The sequence below is a fragment of the Tupaia chinensis genome, unplaced genomic scaffold (assembly GCF_000334495.1).
Source record: "Tupaia chinensis unplaced genomic scaffold, TupChi_1.0 Scaffold000028_1, whole genome shotgun sequence".
NCBI lineage: Eukaryota > Metazoa > Chordata > Mammalia > Scandentia > Tupaiidae > Tupaia > Tupaia belangeri.
This window is the reverse complement of record NW_006159458.1, coordinates 6,028,706-6,048,955: the sequence shown is the minus strand read 5'-3', so window position 1 is coordinate 6,048,955 and position 20,250 is coordinate 6,028,706. Positions and strand designations below refer to the sequence as shown.

Genomic DNA, 20,250 nt, shown 5'->3' with positions numbered 1-20,250 from the left:
AAAAATCAAATCAAACAGAAATGAGCAAACGAGCTAACTAGACAACTCTCCCAGGAAGACTTATGAATGGCTAAGAGCCATATGAAAAAAATGTTCAAAATCTCATCGTAAGGGAAATGCAAATGAAAACCTTTGTCTTTTTTCAAGATTCAGATGTTTTTAGAAGCAGGAGCCGCTGCCAGCAGTCAAGTCTACTTCAAATCAGATTTAATCCCGCGGGGATTGCGGCATGGCCATCCCCCTGGGGGGTGATTTCTCGCTTTCTGTTTCTCTGTCTCTTTCTGGCGAGTGCATGCGCCCAACAACAAAAACACTCACACACACAAAAAAAATTTTTTTTAAATCATCTAATAGTGAGAAAGCAGGAAAATATTAAAAATGTAAATAGCCACTTAAATCTAGTCATGGTACTGTTATTTAAAAAGATAAACTTCTCAGGGCCAGAGTGTAGTGTGGTGGTTTAAAGCACTATATTCTCAAGTGGCTGACTCTACTTTGAGTTCTGGAGCCAATGGTTTGAAAATCACACTGGGTGTATGTGTGCCCAAAATCCTAAGACAGGAGAATGAAGAAGGGATTGTAACATGGCTATCCCCCTTAGGGGGTGAGTTCTCATTTTCTCTCCGTCTCTCTTTGTCTCTCTCCAGCAAGTGCACATGCCCTGTTGCAAAAATCTAAAAAAAAAAAAAAAAATCAACTTTTCAAACTGCACTATGTTAAACTAAAATACTGCTGTAAACAATACTCAAAAACAGTTAAGAGATCATAAATCTCAAAATTAATGCTAGTCATGCTTTGTTTCTTCTGAGATTGCTAAATTAGAATACCATGTAATATCTTTTAAGACAGTCTATTTAGATTTATATTTTGTGCTTTTTAGAGAGCTAAATTTAATTTCAAATCTAAAATTCAGATTTATACCAACTTTCAGTTTAATAAGTACAATAAATGATATCCTAGTTCTTATTACTGTATTCCATCCTCTCACAGAATGTACATATTATAAATAATGTATGTCACAAGTTTCAGCTATGGCATGAACTCTGTGAACACCTATTAAAATATTTTCTGGGCGGAAACAGCAGATGGCATAATGGTTAAGTTGCTGTACTCCCATGTAGTTCATCATGGTTCAAATCCTGGACCTGGAAGCTTAAAATTTAAGCTAGGCAAGTGTGTGTGCGTGCCCAAAATCCCAAGAGGAGAGTGGAGGAGAAGGGACTACAGCATGGCCATCCTCTCTGGGGAGTGATTTCTCGCTTCCTGTCTGTGTCTCTTCAGTGACCACATGTACCCTATAGGAAAATTCTCTCTAAAAAAAAAATTTTTTTTCTAAGATAGAATTTAATATCAGTAAGTTTGGGAAGAAAAATTGAGAGACTCCACTCAATAAATTCTTACTGGATAACTACTATGTACGAAGAACGTCACTAGGCAATGGGCATGCAAAGATTAAAAACACATGACTCTGGATCTCTAAGATTCTATTATCTAATATAGGAATAAAACATAAAAGAGGTCATTTCAATGTAAGATGGAAATTCACAGGAAGAGCATCATGTCCAGTCTAAGAATTTAAAGAAAGATTCTTAGGGGTGCCAGGTAGGGGTGCAGCAGTAAAATACAACATCCTACAAGGCTGATCCACACAGAAGGTTCCCAGTATGTACCCAGAGACCTTCCTAAGTACAATGTAGGGCAAATCTGTGCTCATGATCTGGGGCTGGGCTGATGCTGGGGGTGCACTGTGACAAAAAGATATGTATGGGGGTGCTCTCTTACTCAGGGAAGAAACAAAACAGGCTTGGCATGGTGGTTACGGCAGCTGGATCCCATGTAGCCAACTATGTGGTTTGAGTCTCAGACTTGATGGCTTGAAAAACACACTGGGTATGTATGTGTGTGTCCAAAATCTGGAAAGAAGGAGGAGGGATTACAGTATGATGAACCCCTATGGAGGATGCTTTCTTACTCTCTGGCACACACATATGTCCTCTAGCAAATCAAAAAGAAAAGGATTCTTAGTGAATAGAAGACTGAGGACCTATAAGAGTGTTTGCTAATTAATAAGACTAGAGATAAGAATACTGGCATTTCACACAGGAGCCAAAGTTCAAGAGCAGGTAAAAACAACATGGTATTTGTTTATATAAGGATTAAAAAAAAATCAGGTCAAATGATGACGTTTTTAAATATAAGGCCAACAAAATACTGGAGGTGTGGTAAGGTGGAAAGGGACCTTGTGTATAACTTGAGATTTTATTCCACAGGTAAGTCACTGACTAGATTTAAAGATAAGAGAATGGCATTTCTTTTAAATATATCTCTCTGGCTACAGAGGGAATGATGGCAGCAAGAGGTAAACTAATACCAGGTTATAACAGTCCTAGCAAGAAATGATAGGAGCCTGAAGTAAACGTGATGAAACAAATAAAATGCATCATCATAGGAATTTGTGGCTGCTTCTAAATGGGGGTGAAAAAGTGCACTTAATGCCGCTGAGTTAGAGAACACAGAACAGTTATCTGTTTGTGAAATGTTCAAAGTGAAAAATAAATGTAAGAGTGGCCCTTTCTCATCTTCTGGACCACTCATTCTTATTATTTAATATCATCTCTGAGCTTCTCAACCTCCCCCAAAAAATATAAAAAGCTGCTGATTATCTCAAAACTTGAGTCTGATTTCCTTTCAAATAAGGTAAATATCAGTTCCAAAATGCTTAGCTTACTTAAGACTAATTAAATCATTAGGCCTTATGTTGAATGTAGATTAGTCTACTATAGTCATCAAACTGTTTCAATTATAATTAATACCCATTAGATTAAAATAAATGGACTAATTACAGAAACAAACCACAAGTTTATCTTTTAATACTTCAAATTAGAATACCACACCTAAGTAGTTCCAAAGTAGCTGCTACTTTGTGGCCTTTGGAAGACATCTGCTTTCTGCCAAAATTAATATACTGAACTTACCAGATTACATTATAATGCATTTTTTAATTTTCACACAGCCAGGAGTCTTTTCTTCTTTGCTGATTATTTTCAATCTGTATTGTCGGATCTCTCTCACCAATGTATAAAAAGCATCCTCCACTCTCTGCATTGTAAAACACAACTTCTTTAAAGTTTGTTTCATTGGGAAGAGTAATTTATTGGGATAGCCATGTGCAGGAGGTTTGAAATTATAAGTTTTACTTGAGATCTTTTTTTTAAACAGAGGTCAGATTGAATAAAATTGAGAATAAAGTTTTAAAATATGAGCTAGAATCCTGGTTTGTTCTTAACAGTTTGGTGTTCTAACAGAATTATATTTTTTAAAAATTTTACTTAGGAATTAGAGGAAATTATGGACAAATTAAATATATGTATTTTATCTGTTTACCAATTAATCAATAATTTTAGTTTGCTACTCATGGAATTAAGGCCTAAATTGAAGTTAGGTTTAAATGATTTCTATGACTTAGGGAAAATAGGTGATCTGCACCACTAATTCCTACCCACCTTCTCCTTCAGTAGGGAGTCAGAAGAATAACTACCACTGGGATACTCAACCTTTGTAGCTAAGAAAAAAAAAAGGGTGAGTTCTTTAGTGCGGTGGTTAAATGCTACGCATTGAGAGCTGGATTCCACATAGACAACTGCAGTTTGAATCTCAAACCTGGCAGGCTGAAAAATATACTGGGCATGTATGTGTGCTCTGAATCTTAATGCAATGGAAAATAAGAGGAAAAAAGAGACTTCAGCATCACTAGGCTCCACTAGGGGGTGCTTTCTCTCTCCCCTGGGGAGTGCACATGCTCTGACAATAAAAAGAAACAAATAAGTATCTCAAAATAAAAGTGAGCCAAAACACTGAATCTCACGTTTTACCTTCAACTATAACACTTCCAGTCTATCTCATGAGCAGAGCTGAGACTAGAACTTTTGTGATGGCTAATTATGTTATTTAAATTATTAATAAAATGTTAAATGAAGGCTTTTTACCATAATACAAAAACATCATGAATTGTCTAAAATATGCAAGACAGGAACATGCATTTTAAATTCTATATTGAAGTCTAAAAAGCAATTTTTAGAACAGTGTCCAGTCATAATGGATTGTACCTTCAATTCTAATTTAAATACTTGAAAGAGGTTTTTCTCGCTTAAAGTTGTGATAAAAAAGTTTGACAACCACAAATCGCATAGCCATAAAGTTTTTCATCTTTTCCAGTCCAGAAAATTGGGCAGAAGCCAAAGGGAACAAAGTGTTTAGTTAAATGTACTACTAGTTTGAGCAGAAAGATATATCAGCAAAATAGAAGCTCATATCAGAGAAATGTACAGAAATACTAATTTACATACAGTGAAAATTAACTTCAGAGATGTACTATTTGTGTTCATTCTTCTAAAAGAAAGAAATGTTTAGAAAAGCTGGTAAATTCTATTGCACATTTAATTTTAAGCTTAAGTCTGTTCTTTGCATATTAACTTTAAGAACATTTACTTTGGGGATTGGCATATTTTAACTTTTTGAGACTAGTAACATCAATGTTTCTATAGTACCATTGGAGTCACTGGACTCCCATGCTGTCAACCACAGTTTGAGTCCCAGACTAGGTGACTTAAAACTCATACCAGGAGCATGTGCATGCATGCCCAAGAAAATGAGAGGGGAATGGAGAAGGGATTGCAGCATGTTCATCCCCCCAAGAGGGTGATTTCTTGCTTGCTGTCTCTGTCTCACCAGAGAGCACATATACCCTATAGCAAAAAATCTCTCTTAAAAAAAATTTTTTTTTTTTAATAAATTAAGTTTCAGGAGACCAGCAGATGGCATAATGGCTATGTCGCTGGACTCCATGTGGTTGAGCATGGTTCAAGTCCTGGACCTGGTGGCTTAAACTCACGCTGGGCACATGTGCATGTGTGGCCCAAGATCACAACAAGAGAATGGAGGAGAAGAGATTGCGGTGTGGCCATCCCCCTGGGAGGGCGGGCAATTTCTCGCTTTCTGTCTCTCTCTGTCTTTCTGGCGAGCACATGCACCCTATAGCAAAAACCTCTCCAAAAAAAAAAATAATAATAATAATAATGTTTCAGTTAAGCAGGCATTAAAATAAAAGAGATTACGTATTAACATGCATATCTGAAATTACTAACATACTACATCCCATAGAGTTTTATTCAACTATATAGTAATAAAAATCATCACAGGCAAAAAAAAAAAAAACCTTATTTTTAATGGAATCAATTTAATCAGCTAGCTGAGCCAACTAGAAATAAAAATTTCCATTTTTGAAATCATTGAATATAATGACACTGATCAGATCCCTACTTATAACTGTCTACAAAAGTCTTAGTAGTTTATCAAGAATTTTTGAGAAGGCAGTGTATTATTTTTGCTCATTTGTCCCTCAAAAAATGTATCCACATTAGAAATTTGTATGAAGATAATTTAAAGTATAAGAATAGCTTTTTTAAAGCATGTAAAGTGTAAAGCATAAATGCTGTCATTTATTTTCACAAATGATACTCCTTCAACTTAAAACTCAGTGCAAGAAATTTAAAATATCTCAATGTACACAAACCAGGTAAAAGCTCACATTTTCTTAAATTTGTTAAGAATGTAAATTTATATTTCTGTTTAAAAAAAAAGTTACAAGGTCAATGCAAAAGTACCAAAACATGCTATGAATGGATAGGTAAAAAAACAGGGTACTGGTCCTCTACAAATTTAGCAGAAGCAAATTTTGATTGTAACTTATTTCTAAAATCAGGTTGAATTTGTCTACTTTTCAGAGTGAGCATCCCCATCACCAATCAGATGTGATTTTTTTTCCCCCAGCAATGCAGAGAGAGAACTGGAAGCCAATAGTTAAAAAGATGAGATTACTACCCACCACCAAGAACTGTGTTAAGACCTCAGTGGCTAAGATAATTAACAACATAGTATTTCCAGAATGACTTTTCCCATTACTTATTTTTGACATCTAAATTAGAGTTTAAAGAATAATTTGTCATGCTCATTTCAGATTTATGAATTAGTTATTTCTTAATATACTTTAGAATCATACTGACATGAAAGAAAATGAAACCATTGTTATTTATCCTTGAATGCACCTTAAACAACTGGCTCTTTTTTTTTTTTCCTATATTAAATCACTGCGTATCTTTTGGATTGAAAAACTGTGGCACATACACACTACGGAATATTACTCAGCCATATTAAAAAAATAAAAACTACTGCCTCTTATTTTTTTTAATTACACACTGTATATACCTAAGGAACAACACTATTTCACATTTTAAAATTACATATTTTTTAAAGAAAAAGTATAGATAGAACAGATACCTAATATCCACTGGGACTAGTCAGTCACTAAAGCTCTTCACTGGCAATCAGTGGTTTAATTCTTGAGCATATGGCTTGCTGCCACTTATACTCATTTTCAAATGTCACTTATTAAACTCTAACAACTAAGACACTTATACACTTATACAGGAGCAAAAGTATACAAATTTAAATACATAATTTTTTTTAAGCTTTTGCCATAAGGGTGCATGTGCTTGCTGGACAGAGATAGAGACAGAAAGAGGTAAAGTAAAATACCATCCCCCAGAGGGGCTGGCCACATTGCAATCCTTTCCCTTCCATTTTCCTCTCAGGATTTTATGCACACATGTACATGCACCCAGAATGATTCTCAAGCCACCAAGAACTCAAACTGTGACTGGCCATGTGGGAATCCAGTGCCTTAACCACCATGCCACTTGCTGGCCCCAAAATACATATTTTTTTAAAATAAAGAGATGTGAAAATATTTTTAGATCATCTATCATCTGAAAACACACTTGTGAGACTATGAAATAGAACTCTCCATACTGGAGAAAGAGCTATTAACCAACAGTGTATATACGCTGGGGCCTATGTATTCACTAAGAATTTTCATTTTAAACAAGTTATCTGCTCCTGGGGCCATCAGATGGCATAGCGGTTACATCACTGGGCTCCCACATGGCTGACTATGGTTCAAGTCCCAGAACCAATGGCTTGTGCAGGGGCCTACACATTCACTAAGAATTTTCATTTTAAACAAGTTATTTGCTCCTGGGCCATCAGATGGCATAATGGTTACATTGCTTGACTCCCACATGACTGACCATGATTCAAGTCCCAGAACCGATGGTTTGAAAATCACGCTGAGTGGACCAGCAGATAGCATAATGGCTTTGTTGCTGGACTCTCACATAATCGACCATGGCTCGAGTCCTGGACCTAGTGGCTTAAAACACACCAGAAGTGTGTGTGAATGCCCAAAATCCTAACAGGAGAATGGAGGATTATGGTGTGGACATCCCCACTGGGGGGGTAATTTCTCATTTTCTGTCTATGTCCTGCTGTCTCTATATGCACCCTATAGCAAAAATCTCTCTTAAAAAAAAGAAAATGACATGGGGCACATGTGTGTGCAAGCCCAAGATCCTGGGAGGAGAATGAAGGAAAAGAGATTGTGGTATAGCCATCCCCCATAGGGGGTGATTTCTCACTTTTCCTCTTTCTTCCTCTTTCTGGTGAGTGCATGTGTGCTAAGGCAAAAACTTCTTCAAAAAGTTATTTGCCCCTGTTGAATGTGCAAAAAATTATTGTAAAACTCATTCTTTCAAGGACATATCTAATACTCTTAACTATATATAGATATAAAAATACTAGGGCCAGCAGGTGACCTGGATGGAGGTTAAGGTGGTTGGATCTCACATGACCAACTGAATAAATGGAGTCCTGGACCCAGTTGCTTGAAAAACACACTGGGCACATGTGCATGCGTGTGTGTATACCCAAAATCCCAAGAGGAGAATGGAGAAGGGACTGCGGCATGGTCACCCTATTTGGGGGTGATATTTCACTTTCTTTATATGTCTTTTTCCTGCGGGCTCACAAGCCCTATTAAATAAACTTAATAAATAAATAAATAAAAGGGAATACTAGCCTTGTGGAGAGGGGATGGAGGACCAAAACGTATTCTAAAAACCAACTTGGGATCCCTGACTTTCTTAAGAAGCCTCGCCTGGGACCTGCAGATGGCATAATGCTTATGTCGCTGGACTCCCACATAGTCAACCATAGTTTAAGTCCCTGACCTGGTGGCTTAAAACTCATTCTAGCCACATGTGTGTGCATGCCCAAAATCTTAAGAGGAAAATTGAGAAGGGATTGTGACATGGCCATTCCCTTGGGGGGTGATTTCTTGCTTTCTGTCTCTTTGTCTCTCCAGAGAGCGTACATACCAAACAGCAAAGATCTCTCTTAAAAGAAAGAAAGAAAAAAAAAACATAAAGAAAGCTTGCTAAACTGCACAATCTCAGACACTACCAAAGTGTAGCAATATCACTACTTGGGAGGCTATGCAAAGCACATAGCTGGTGTTCAGTAACTGTTAATGACCATTTTAACTCATAAAAAGCTAAAGTACAAATATATACATTTATATATAATTACATATATATATTTTTAATTAATTAATTAATTAATTATTTTTAAAAGGAGATTTTTGCTATAGGGCATGTGTACTTGCCAGAGACAGAAAGACAAAAAAGTGAGAAATCATTTCCTGGGGGTGATGACCACGACACAATTCCTTCTCCATTCTCTTCTCAGGATTTTGGGCACACATACACTTTGGGCCTAGCGTGGTCCTGGCATAAGTTTCAAATCGCCAGGGTCCAGAACTTGAACCACAGTTGACCATGTGAGAATCCAGTGCTGTAACCACTATACTATCTGCTGGCCCCTGAAGTACAAAACATTGATCTGTGCACAAATTCAACTGCTATAAAACAGAAATAGGGCATATATAGAAAGTTTTTGTTCTTCGTTAAAACTATTTCACTAAAAGCTTTCTTTATTGGAGGTCTCTTAACCACTGATTTTAAATATCTAGAAATCAACAAGAAAATCAAAATGAAACTACTGTTCAACATTTTTAAGTTCATAAGACTTTTACATTATGTTCAAATTGAGAGCTCCACAAAGCTCCAAAGCTGAATCAGGAGAGCTGATACTCTGAGAAGTCTGCCTCTGTCACACACTCCACTGATGCTTCCCTACTTTTGACTTTGGCAGGCTGGGAAACATACTGATTTTCATGGTGTGTTTCATTTTCAACTGCCTTTGCCAATACTGCCATGGTCTGTCCAAGGGGACCAGAAAAACCTGTCAATTATTAATTGCCCAAAAAGTGAACTAGGGTAGCAATATGCATCCACTAAAAACATGGAGATCACATATAGCTTACTAACAGAAAATAACTTTTGCCTTTCATATACAGACTAAACTGAATGTAAAGAATTTATGATACTAGGCCAGCCTATGGTATAGTGGTTGAGTATAGTTTGAGTCCTGAACCCAGAGGCTGGAAAAACATGCTGGGTGTGTACGTGTGTGCACGCACATGTGTGCATGTGCCCAAAATCCCCAAAGGGGGCAGAGACAGAAGAGAAGGGACTGCACCATGGCCATCTCTCATAGGGGGTGTTTCTCACTTTCTCTCTTCCTTCATGGTGTGAGCAGTTCTCTGGTAAAATAAATAAATAAAATAAAAGCAAGATAGTGCTTGATGTTCAAGAATCCAGCAAGTATTTATTGGGCAAGTATTCTGTACATAACACTGCTCTTTTAAAAATAAAAAAAAATAGATAGATTATTTTTAGCCAGGTAATGGATTTTTAAAATTATAAAGTTTATTAAGCTAGTAAAAATATATATTCTGCATACTCTATAATCCTATCTTAAAAAGTATTAGAGCAAAACTTCTATTTCTACTTCACAAAATGTATACATTTTAATTTTAAATTAAGAAGGCTAGCCTCTAATATTTAACTTGGAAGTCTGGACTAATTTCTGGTATCTAAAAATCAAATACTTAAGTTACCCAGAGAATCAAGGATCAGCATGCTACAACCCCCATGCCAAAGGCAGACACTGTCTATTTATACTATGCATAGGCTAACAATGGCTGTGACATTTTTAAGGGTTATATGGAAAAAAGGGCGGGGGGGGCTGGCCCTATAAAATATGGTTATAGAAAGTTGGATCTCACATGGCCAACTAGAATTCGAGTTCCAGGCCAGTGGCTTGAAAAACAGACCAGGCATATGTGCATGTAAACACCAAATCCTGACAGGAAAAGAAATGGAGGAAAAAGGATCAGGGTGCAATCATGTCCTACTACGGTGCTTTTTTCCTCTTTCTCCATCCCCACTGAATGCATGTACCCTCTGTCTACTTAAAAAAGAAGGAAGGAAGGAAAGGAGGAAGGAAGGAAGGAAAGATGGAAGAAAGAGGCAACAGATATGGCAAAGTCTAAAATATTTATTACCCTTTACAGAGAAAGTCTGCCAGCCCCTGACTGATACCTATGAGAACTTCTAAATGAATTTTCTGTTCCTACTAACCTGAATATAATTCCTTATAATGTTTGTGTTTTAGGATCATGATGAAAACCAAAAATTAGGGCACAAGTTGCTGATAAAATACAGCAAGGATATGCACATTAATTTTGTTCAAATAAACAAAATGAATGACAAATGTGTAGTCAATAAAATACTCTGCAGAAAGTAGGGCTTCAAATTTTCACAATAACTATTAGAAATGTAAAATTTATCAAAACTGGGGCCAGCAGGTGGCGTGTTGGTTAAGGGCACTGGACTCCAACATGGCCAACCGTGGTTTGAATCCTATGGCTTGCTTTCTCACTTTCTCTCTCTCTTACTCAGTCTCTCTCTGGTCAAATTAAAATAAATAAACAAATAAATAAAGTTAAAATAATTCTTAAAAAAGTATCAAAATTTATATATTTCAGTTTACAATCTCTACAATTAGAATAGCCTTCTAATGTCTTCCACAAACATGCAAACATCAACTTAATCTCAATGAGATGAATAAATTTCTCAAAGACAAATAAATTTCTAAGCAAATCATTACATCATAAAAAGAAATCAAAGAAGATCAATTATTATATAAGTTACAGTTTGGCAAGATAAATTACACAAAGACATAAATGAAACAGAATATAAGTGTAAGAAAGATTGAGTGCTAGGTTAAAGACAATTATTCTTTCATGTTATATTCGCTATATTTTAATTAGATGATCCACATAAATGTCTACAGAGCAAATATATAAGTTAAACTACTTCCACACCATACATCTTTAAAATAAAAAAACAAGAACAAGCAAAAACAACAACAAAAAACCAAAAAACTCAAAAGGCCATAAAATAAGTTTAGATTTTAGTATAAAACTTAAAAATCTATTTTAAAAGGTAGCCAGGTAGCTTTCTGATCAATTATAAATGCTATGGTTATGTTAAAGCTTTAATGTTAAACACCAAGAATCAATTAGTACTACCTGGATAGTGAACACATAGCAAGGAAAGGAAACACAGTTCTCTGAGTTCCTATCAAATGAACAGTGAGCATCACTGTGGGAACGGCAATGAAGACGCCTTTTACTATCGTCTTTCTGCTCAAAATGTGGTCCCTCTACCAAAACTATCATCACCTGAAGGCTTGTTAGAAACGCAGAATCACAAGCCCCTATGTAAACCCACTGACTTAGAGTCTGGATTTTACTAAGCCCAGTTGATTTGTTTGTGTGTCGAAGGAAAAGAAGCATTTCTCAACTGTAACCCTTTACAACATTAGGCAAAGTCTCAACTTTTTCTTTGTGAAATGTAAGCTTGTGTTCACTAGCATAAAAAGCATCTTTTAAAAGTTATAAATAATGCAAGTATAATAAATGTTAATACCAGAACCTAGGTAGTAGAGTTGCAATTTTTTTGCAAAAAATTCTTTCAATTTTTTATTTGAAGATTATTCCTAAGAAAATGTTGGAGGAAAATCTATAATTTTAATAATTTACTGCTTATTAAAATTTATAATTTTAATAATTTACTGCTTTCAGAGTAACCTCTCTCCCCTAAGGAAAACCCAGGAAATTGGTCAGAGAAGACCAATAAAAAGAAGATAAAAACCAAATCTTTTTCTCAGTCTTTGGAACCTGGGAATAAGGATGAATAAAATCCTAACTTCTCCAAAGTAAAGTGAAGTGGCATATGCCAAGTCTTTCTTTAATCTATAACTCAAGTTTTAGTAAAATTGCAATAAAAACATTTGTATGATGGTCAAATTATAGAAACTAAAAAAAAAGAAAAGAAAAGATAGGGACAAGCAGTTGGCGTAATGGCTATGTCACTAGACTCCCATATAGATGACTGCAATAGATGATTGCAGTTCGAGTCCTGGACCCGGTGGCTAAAACTCACGCTAGGGGGCATGTGCTTGCATGCACAAGATTCTAAGAGGAGAATGGAGAAGGGATTGCAGAGTGGCCATCCCTCCTGGCGTGTGATTTCTTGCTTACAGTCTCTCTGTCTTTCTGGCAAGCGCACACACCCTATAGTAAAATTCTCTCCAGAAAAAAAAAAAGTATATATATACAGAAATTAAGTCTTTAATGCCAAAAGGAAGATTTACAATAGAATTGTTTTATATACTGTACCAAGTCTGTTTAACTAAGAAGAAATATGTGCACACGATCTCTCATTAGGGAAATAAAGACATATACTAGGAGGAATCAGCAGTTAGCGTAATGGCTATGTCGCTGGACTCCCATGTAGTCGACCACGGTTCGCGTCCCGGACCCGGTGGCTTAAAACTCATGCCAGACACGTGTGTGTGCGTGCCCAAGATCCCGAGAGGAGAATGGAGGAGAAGGGATTGCGGCGTGACCATCCCCTCTCGGGGGTGATTTCTCGCTTTCTGTCTCTATGTCTCTCTCTGTCTGGTGAGCGCACACGCCCTATAGCAAAAATCTCTCCAAAAAAAAAAAAAAAAAAGACATATACTAGGTGGATAATGATTTACAATAAAATTTTTATCTTCTTAGAAGATTCAATAAAACGTCAAAAATCCCTGTTTATATCAGTTTAAGCAAGTAATGAGTATTTTTAATCAAAATTTCAACTCTTAGCATTATATAAGATAAAATTATGAAAAATTTATTTCCTGACTAACAAATACACATTACCAGAAAAAAGGCCCATAACAAATTAATGAAATAGAAATTGATCAGTTTCTTAGTATATTATTTTTGCAACAAAATTCGGGTTCTAGTACTTCCTAAATACACTGTTTTAATGAAAACTTTCTCCAAAAATAAGTAGAGCACTCAAAAATAATTTTGCCAAAGTAAACCCAACAAAATCTAACCTAGAAACATGTAACATAAATGGGATCTTCAAAAGTACAAGGAAAATGATGAAAAACCTATGCATGGATTTAAAAAAGTTATGTACCAAATAAAACTAGTGTTGTAACTCCATTTTTTCCATGAACTTTTTGAAGTCCTTCATACTTTTAAAGCACTTCTAAAATAAAAAAAAAAAAACTCAGACTCTATTCCTCTATTGTGTTTATGTATGTAACAGTGAAAAAATCAGCATATTGCTTAAATCCTAAGTTTAAGATGCACTCAGAGTTGAAGAGAAATTTTCAATGTGGAAAGAAATCAAAGCCAAGGGTAATAAGACTGAATTAAGTAGTGCCGCCCTCTCAAGAGGACCTAAATTTATCAAAGATTGTTTTATTTCCTATTTTAGAATAATAAAGAGAAAAACTGATAAATCAGATTAAATTATATAGAAGTTAGTCTATGTATGTTTATTAACCTCCTGCCCCTAAATACATCATTAGAATATGTGTTAGTAAATTATGATTAATGATTAAAATCACTTGATGTATCTTGCAGAAAACAGATCTGGATTTATTTCAGTTTTACTTACCTGTCTTGTCTTTGCTGATGTTTCAATGAAAGGAATTCCATAACTTCTTGCTAAGTCCTGAGCCTGTTTTGTATCTACTGTTCTAGAAGGCAAATCACATTTATTTCCTACGAGGACCATGGGTACATCTTCAGAGTCTTTAACTCTTTTAATCTGTTCTCTGGGGAAGAAAAAAAAGAGATACAGCCGAGGTATTAGTATCACAAAAGTCTTTCAAAAACTGTCCACAATTTTTGTCTTATAAAATTTGAAAGATGATTTTAATGTAATTCATAGTTTCTGCCATATCAGATTTTCTTTGCTTCTATTCTAGTAACTTTTATTCATCTTAACTAGAGACCTTATACATCTCCTAAAAGATTTAACAGCTAGAAGAACAGTAAAAGATTTCATCTAATAGCTTCATATACAGGTAGGTCATATGATAAAACAGAAAACACTAAAAATTCTAGACCAAAAGTGCTATGTCTAATTTAAAAACTACTATGTTAGAAACATATGCATGTGGTTCAACATCTGTATGCTTAAAAATATTTATACTAAAACATGAATTATAGTAATAACTTTCCCAAAAAAGAATGAGTGTATATGTCCTATGTGGACAACACTGATGTTAACTTCATTGCTTAGTCTGTTAAAAGTCTTATTGTATTTTGCTAATTTTCAATAGAAGATGTGCATAAACTCTTAAATTTGAGGTGAAATTCTATCCCCTCACAAATTTAGGTAAACTTCAAAGACCCAGAGTAGAATAAGCAGCACAGTAGGTAACAGAATCAGAAATGGTTCAAATTCCCAGTTCCTCCACCTATAAGCTGGGTAAATATGAATAAGTTAACAAATTTCACCCACTGAATACGCTCTAGAACTATCACCACTATCATTCACCCAAACTTTTTTTTCTCTATTACTGGACTATAGACTATACTTGCAATAATCAAAGTTCTTAAATAAAACTTTAAGCCTCTTAACTAGGCTCACTCACTCTTCCGTGACATAGCCAGTGAGTGAATACCTGCCTAATATGCGGTTTCAGGAAAACTGTAAACCCTCAAAGAAACAGAATATAAAATATATTAATAGTTGATACAATAGTAATTGTTTTTAAAGTACTGGGTCACCAGAAAAGTCACAACGTATTTTTCTGTTTTTCTAGACAACATTGTGTCACGACTTTAATGACAGCCCAATAGTTATATGCACATTTGTCAGACTCTTTAAAAAACTGTAATTGCTCCAATTCTTCAATCTTTCACAACCTCAGAATTAAAAAAAAATATATGTAAGGCAGTGTTCATCTAATCCAAGAAATTCTACACTAAATATTTGTGATTAATTTTAAACCTATTCTAGTAGTACTACCTCAAATCATCTTTTCCTAGTTTTATTTATAGTTTCCACTGTTACGATGTACCTAAAAAGTTTAAAGTCTTGTTTCCCTAGTGTGCAGCAGCTGAAAGTACAGAAAATTTTGGAGTCATATCAGGTCTAGGTTTCAATCCCGGCACCACTGTATACAATCTCGAACAAGTTATTCTACTGCTCTAGTTCCCAAAAGCTTCACTTGTAAATGTGATATTACATACCTCAAAGAAATTACTTTTCAATTAAAATTAGATGATATATGCAAGGCAATAAACAAAGACTCAATATATGAAAGCTGTAATTATTCTTGAGCATCAGTTTTATTACATTCAATTAAAACCCACCTATAATGGTGAATATCTTCAAATGATTTAGTATTATTTATGGCAAATACACAAAGAAAGCCCTCCCCAGTCCTCATGTACTGGTCCCTCATTGCACTGTACTCCTCTTGACCTGCTGTGTCGAGAATATCCAAGAGACAGGTTTCTCCATCAATTACTACTTGTTTCCTGTAGGAATCCTGAGAAGGGAGAAACACAGCCTAGATTATTAGAGTGTACCTTCTACTTTTAAAAAGGTGTTATATACAAGTCAACAACAACAACCAAAAAAAAAAAAAAACCAACTGGAAAATGAGCAAAGGATCGACTAGGTATTTCTCCAAGGAAGGAAGACAAATGGCCAATAAGCACATGAAAAGGTGCTCAGCATCATGAATCATTAGGGAAATGCAAATGAAAATCATGAGGTCACTTCATACCCAAAAGGATGGGTATTGGTAAAAATAAACAAAACGAAACAATGGAGCAGAAAAGAACTGCTGCTAAGGATACTGAGTGACTGGAATCCTTGTGTATTGCTGGTGGGAACATAAAATAATATAGCCATTACATTAAGAGTATACAGCTCCTCAAAAAGTTCAACACAACAGCCAGCTGGTGGTGTGGTGACTGGGCAGCTGGATCTTACATGGCCCACTGCAGAGTTTGAATCTTGACCTGTTGGCTATGAAAATACACGGGGTCCTTGTTCCTTTGTGCCCAAAATCCTGAGAGAAGTGATTGAAGTGTGGCCATTCCCCCAAGGGGTGCTTTCTCATTTTCTCTTCCCTCTTTTTCTGCCTATGGTAAGTGCACATGCCCTGTCCCACAAACAAAAAAAAAAAAAAAGTTCAACAGAGAATTGACTCTGTGCTTCCCAGCAATTCCATTTATAAGTATATAACCAAAAGAACTGAAAGCAGGGACTCAGATAGACAACAGCCAAAATAAAGAAATAAGGGCCTGTTAATAGATGAATGGACAAATAAACCGCAGTGCAAAAGCGTTCATAAAGTTCACTGAAAATGCATATTATGAAAACACTATACAAATTTTTAAAATTTTTTTGTGCCAAATAAAGTCATACACTCATTTTTTTCCACGAACTTTTTGAAGTTCCCTCTTATACGCACGCATTCAAGGAAACATTATTTAGGCATAAAAAGGAATGAAATCCTGGGACCAGCAACTGGTGTAATGGCAATGTCACTGGACTCCCATGCAGTCAATCACGGCTCGCGTCCCGGACCTGGTGGTTTAAACTCACACAGAGTGCGTGTGGGCGTGCTCAAGATCCTGAGAAGAGAATGGAGGAGAAGGGATTGCGGCATGGCCATCACCCCTAGGGGGCGATTTCTCGCTTTCTGTCTCTGTCTGTCTCTCTTTCTGGCAAGCGCGCGCACCCTATAGCAAAAAACCTCTCAAAAATAAAATTATTACAAAAATGGGATAACTCTACAAAATCTTATTATTCAAGATGATTTAGAAGAAAAATCCATCAACTTATTATAACTGTTATGTGTCTATTTTAGTCAAAGAAAGGCATAAGAGAATGGTCAATAATCAGTATTCTAACGCCCTCATCCACTATGAAAAACCTGGGAACAATATCTAATAGCTAGATGAATTCTGTAATTCCATAAAGCGTGTTTCATCTGTAAATTCTGAGAGCCTCTATTAAAAAGAGGAAGTGATGGGGCGGCCAGCAGGTGGTATTTCACACAGGCTTCAAAAAATAAGGAAAGGGCATAGTACAATGTGAAGCCACAGAATGAGTGCCAGAGCTAACAATGGGTTTGAATAAAGTATAGTCATGCACTGCATGATGAAGTTTCAGTCAATAAACTGCATGTACAACAGTGGTCCCATAAGATTATAATAGGCTCTATCGTATAGCCTAGGTGCACAATAGACTACATCATCTAAGACTGTGTAAGTACACTCAGTGATGCTTACACAATGATGAAATTGCCTAACAACATATTTCTCACAATACAGTCATCGATAAGTGATGCATGACTATGCAAACAGACATTATTTCTTACTGTCCTATAGGTGGGCTGCAGTACTAAAGTAAAGTGCCCTTACTTCATGAATTACTGTGTAGACCATTCCGTTGTTTAAGAGAGGGAAAGAAAATGGTCAATAACAATCATATTTTTAGAAAAATGTTCATAGTATAAGGAAAATACAAAGAGACACATGTAGCATGACCCCTCAAAATGTGTGCACAAAACTGTATAAATGTACCTGCGTGTGTGTTTAAAAACTCATAGTATAGCTTTCAAGATTTTAATAAAGGCTATGTCTCTGATGGAGATAATTTAAAAGCTATCTCTTGCTTAAGTCTTTCTTTCTAACCTTAGAGCATGTGTGCTTGTAGGGGTTGGGGGGAGACAGACATGGTGAGAGGGAAAATGAGAAATCACCCCCAGGGGGATGGTCATACCACAATCCCTTCTCCTCCATTCTCCTCCCAGGATCTTGGGCACACGCGTACGTACACACACCCAGAGTGATTCTGAAGCCACCAGGTCCAGGACTCAAACCACGGTCAGTCATGTGGAGTCTAGAGGTGTAATTGCTATGCCATCTACTGGTCACAGCTTAATTCTTTTTTTCGTGATAGATGCTATATTAAATGTATTTTTCTTTGGCTTTCAATTTTAAAGTATGAAAGACTACCATGTTAAACTGATATCTTGCTTTTTAAATTTATTCTTATTTGTTATTATTTTTTAATTTGAGGAGAGAAGGAGAGAGAAAGTGAGAGAGCAAGCCACCAGGTCTGAGACTCAAAAAATGTGGGAGTCTAGCACCTTACCCACCCCACCACCTGCTGGCCCTCTTGCTTATACTATATTTAACAAATTCTCTACAATAAAAATTAAAATTAGCCAACCAGTCAGAAAAAAAAGAATATTTTATAAATAAGAAGTTCTTTATTAGAGATTTAAAGATTCAAGTGACATTTCATTATTTTAGCCTATTCCCTTAATTAACTGCTTAAAGGAATTCCTGTAGATTATAAATCGAAGACCAATGCTTTTGAAGAAAAATGAAAAAGGAATTTGGAGCAAAGCAGTCTCTTAGAGTCAATCCATTACCTAGGTGTAGCTACAAAGCATGAAATTTTTACTTCCCTACTTCCCTACTTCTGTCACCTCACATCCTTTTCTTTTTTTTAAGAGTTTTTTGCTATAGGGCATGTATACTCCCTAGAGAGACAGAGAGCAAGAAATCACCCCCCCACCCCCAGGGGGATAGTCATGTCACAATCCCTTCTCCAACCTCCTCTCAGGATTTTGGGCATACATGCATACATGCCCAGTATGAGTTTGAAGCTGCTGGGTCCAGGACTTGAACTGCGGTCGACCACATGGGAGTCCAGCAAATGTCCCTGCCAGTGAGACAGACTGATGGGGGAGGAGCACACCTTTTCCATGGGTTATGGAAATTTTGCAGTCCCTTCTCCTCCATCTCCCCCTTTTCAGGATTTTGGCCACATAAACGCGTGCACACCCAGCATATTTCTCAAGCCACACCAAGTCTGGGATTCAGACCACATGGTAAGCCATGTGGGATCTGAAGGCCCAAACCTCCAAGCTACAAAGCCAGTCTCCCTCACATTCTTTACTTACCAATATTAATAATCTTATAACTGACAGTCACCTTAGTCTTTATGTCTACAATCTTCTGTAACTAAAAACTATAGTTTTTACAGCCACACAAGTCTACTTAACACTGAGAGCATGGCTAGGGGACTACTCACCATATGCCCCCATATAATGCCTCTAAGCTGTACTTCAATGAAGCCCTACTTACAAAATTTCCAAACATTGTATTTCAAAAGTATATAATGTGAAATATTAGTAGTTTTTGCATATATTTCATGGTTTTTTTGATGAATACTCTATAAAAGAGACCAAGAAAATGAGATAACAGTCCTGACTCACTGATACATTTAATTTCTATTATCTCTTCCCTTTTAGGTCCTAAAAACAGTGATAGCAAAGTTCTGGGCCACTTTTCGTCATTTAATAAAGTAATTCACAACCAACTCAGAAACATAGTTGCTGATTAAGATAATAGGTTTAGGTTGAAAATTCAGTATTTTCAAAGTTAACTTTAACTAAAGTCCTCATTCTTAGAAGCATATTAGTTACTGAGCTACAGAAAAACTTGGTTTTTACTACAACTTGGTAAAACTAAAGAACACAAGTGTTAGTGAAGAATGATCAATAAAGAACTGACAGATTTGGAGAGAAAGTAGACAGCAAGCACAACAAAAATATCTAAATATGGAAGATTCTGTTCCAATTTCACGTTAGCCTTAAGTAAAGACATATGTGGAGATACAAAAAAATTATGTTATCAGTGTGAACTCTTTGCAAAGATTAGAATCTAAACAGAGGTTCAAATTTTGCCCACGTTTTTGTATGCCCATGATCTAAAAATAGATCAAAGTTAGCTGGTACGTATATAATGATCATTGTATTACTTTTCCATATAGTATTAAATGTTCACATTTAATCACTACTCAATAACAATGGATTTTATATTTTTATTTTTCTCAAAATTTGTTTACTTGATAACCAACATTCTTATTTCAATGTCAATTTCTCTAAGGAGTAATAATGGTTTATATGTTTTTTCAGTATCAATTGCCATCAACTATATCTTTGCCCACTTCAAGTTCTCATCCTTTTAATTTTGCCTGGTAAAAAAAATTTTTTTAA

General features: G+C 35.8%; 1 protein-coding gene across 2 annotated transcripts in view; it reads right to left on the bottom strand.

Moving 5' to 3' along the window:
* The window catches only part of KRAS (KRas proto-oncogene, GTPase), a gene marked incomplete at its 5' end in the record, with an annotated part of 42,689 nt that overhangs the window by 8,178 nt on the left and 14,261 nt on the right, over positions 1–20,250 (bottom strand). Inside the window, 3 exon segments of one of the 2 annotated variants that reach the window (XM_006140291.3) lie at positions 2,965–3,099; positions 13,824–13,983; positions 15,533–15,711. In XM_006140291.3, coding sequence (XP_006140353.2) covers positions 2,980–3,099; positions 13,824–13,983; positions 15,533–15,711 — 459 coding nt within the window. 2 annotated transcript variants of the gene reach the window in all.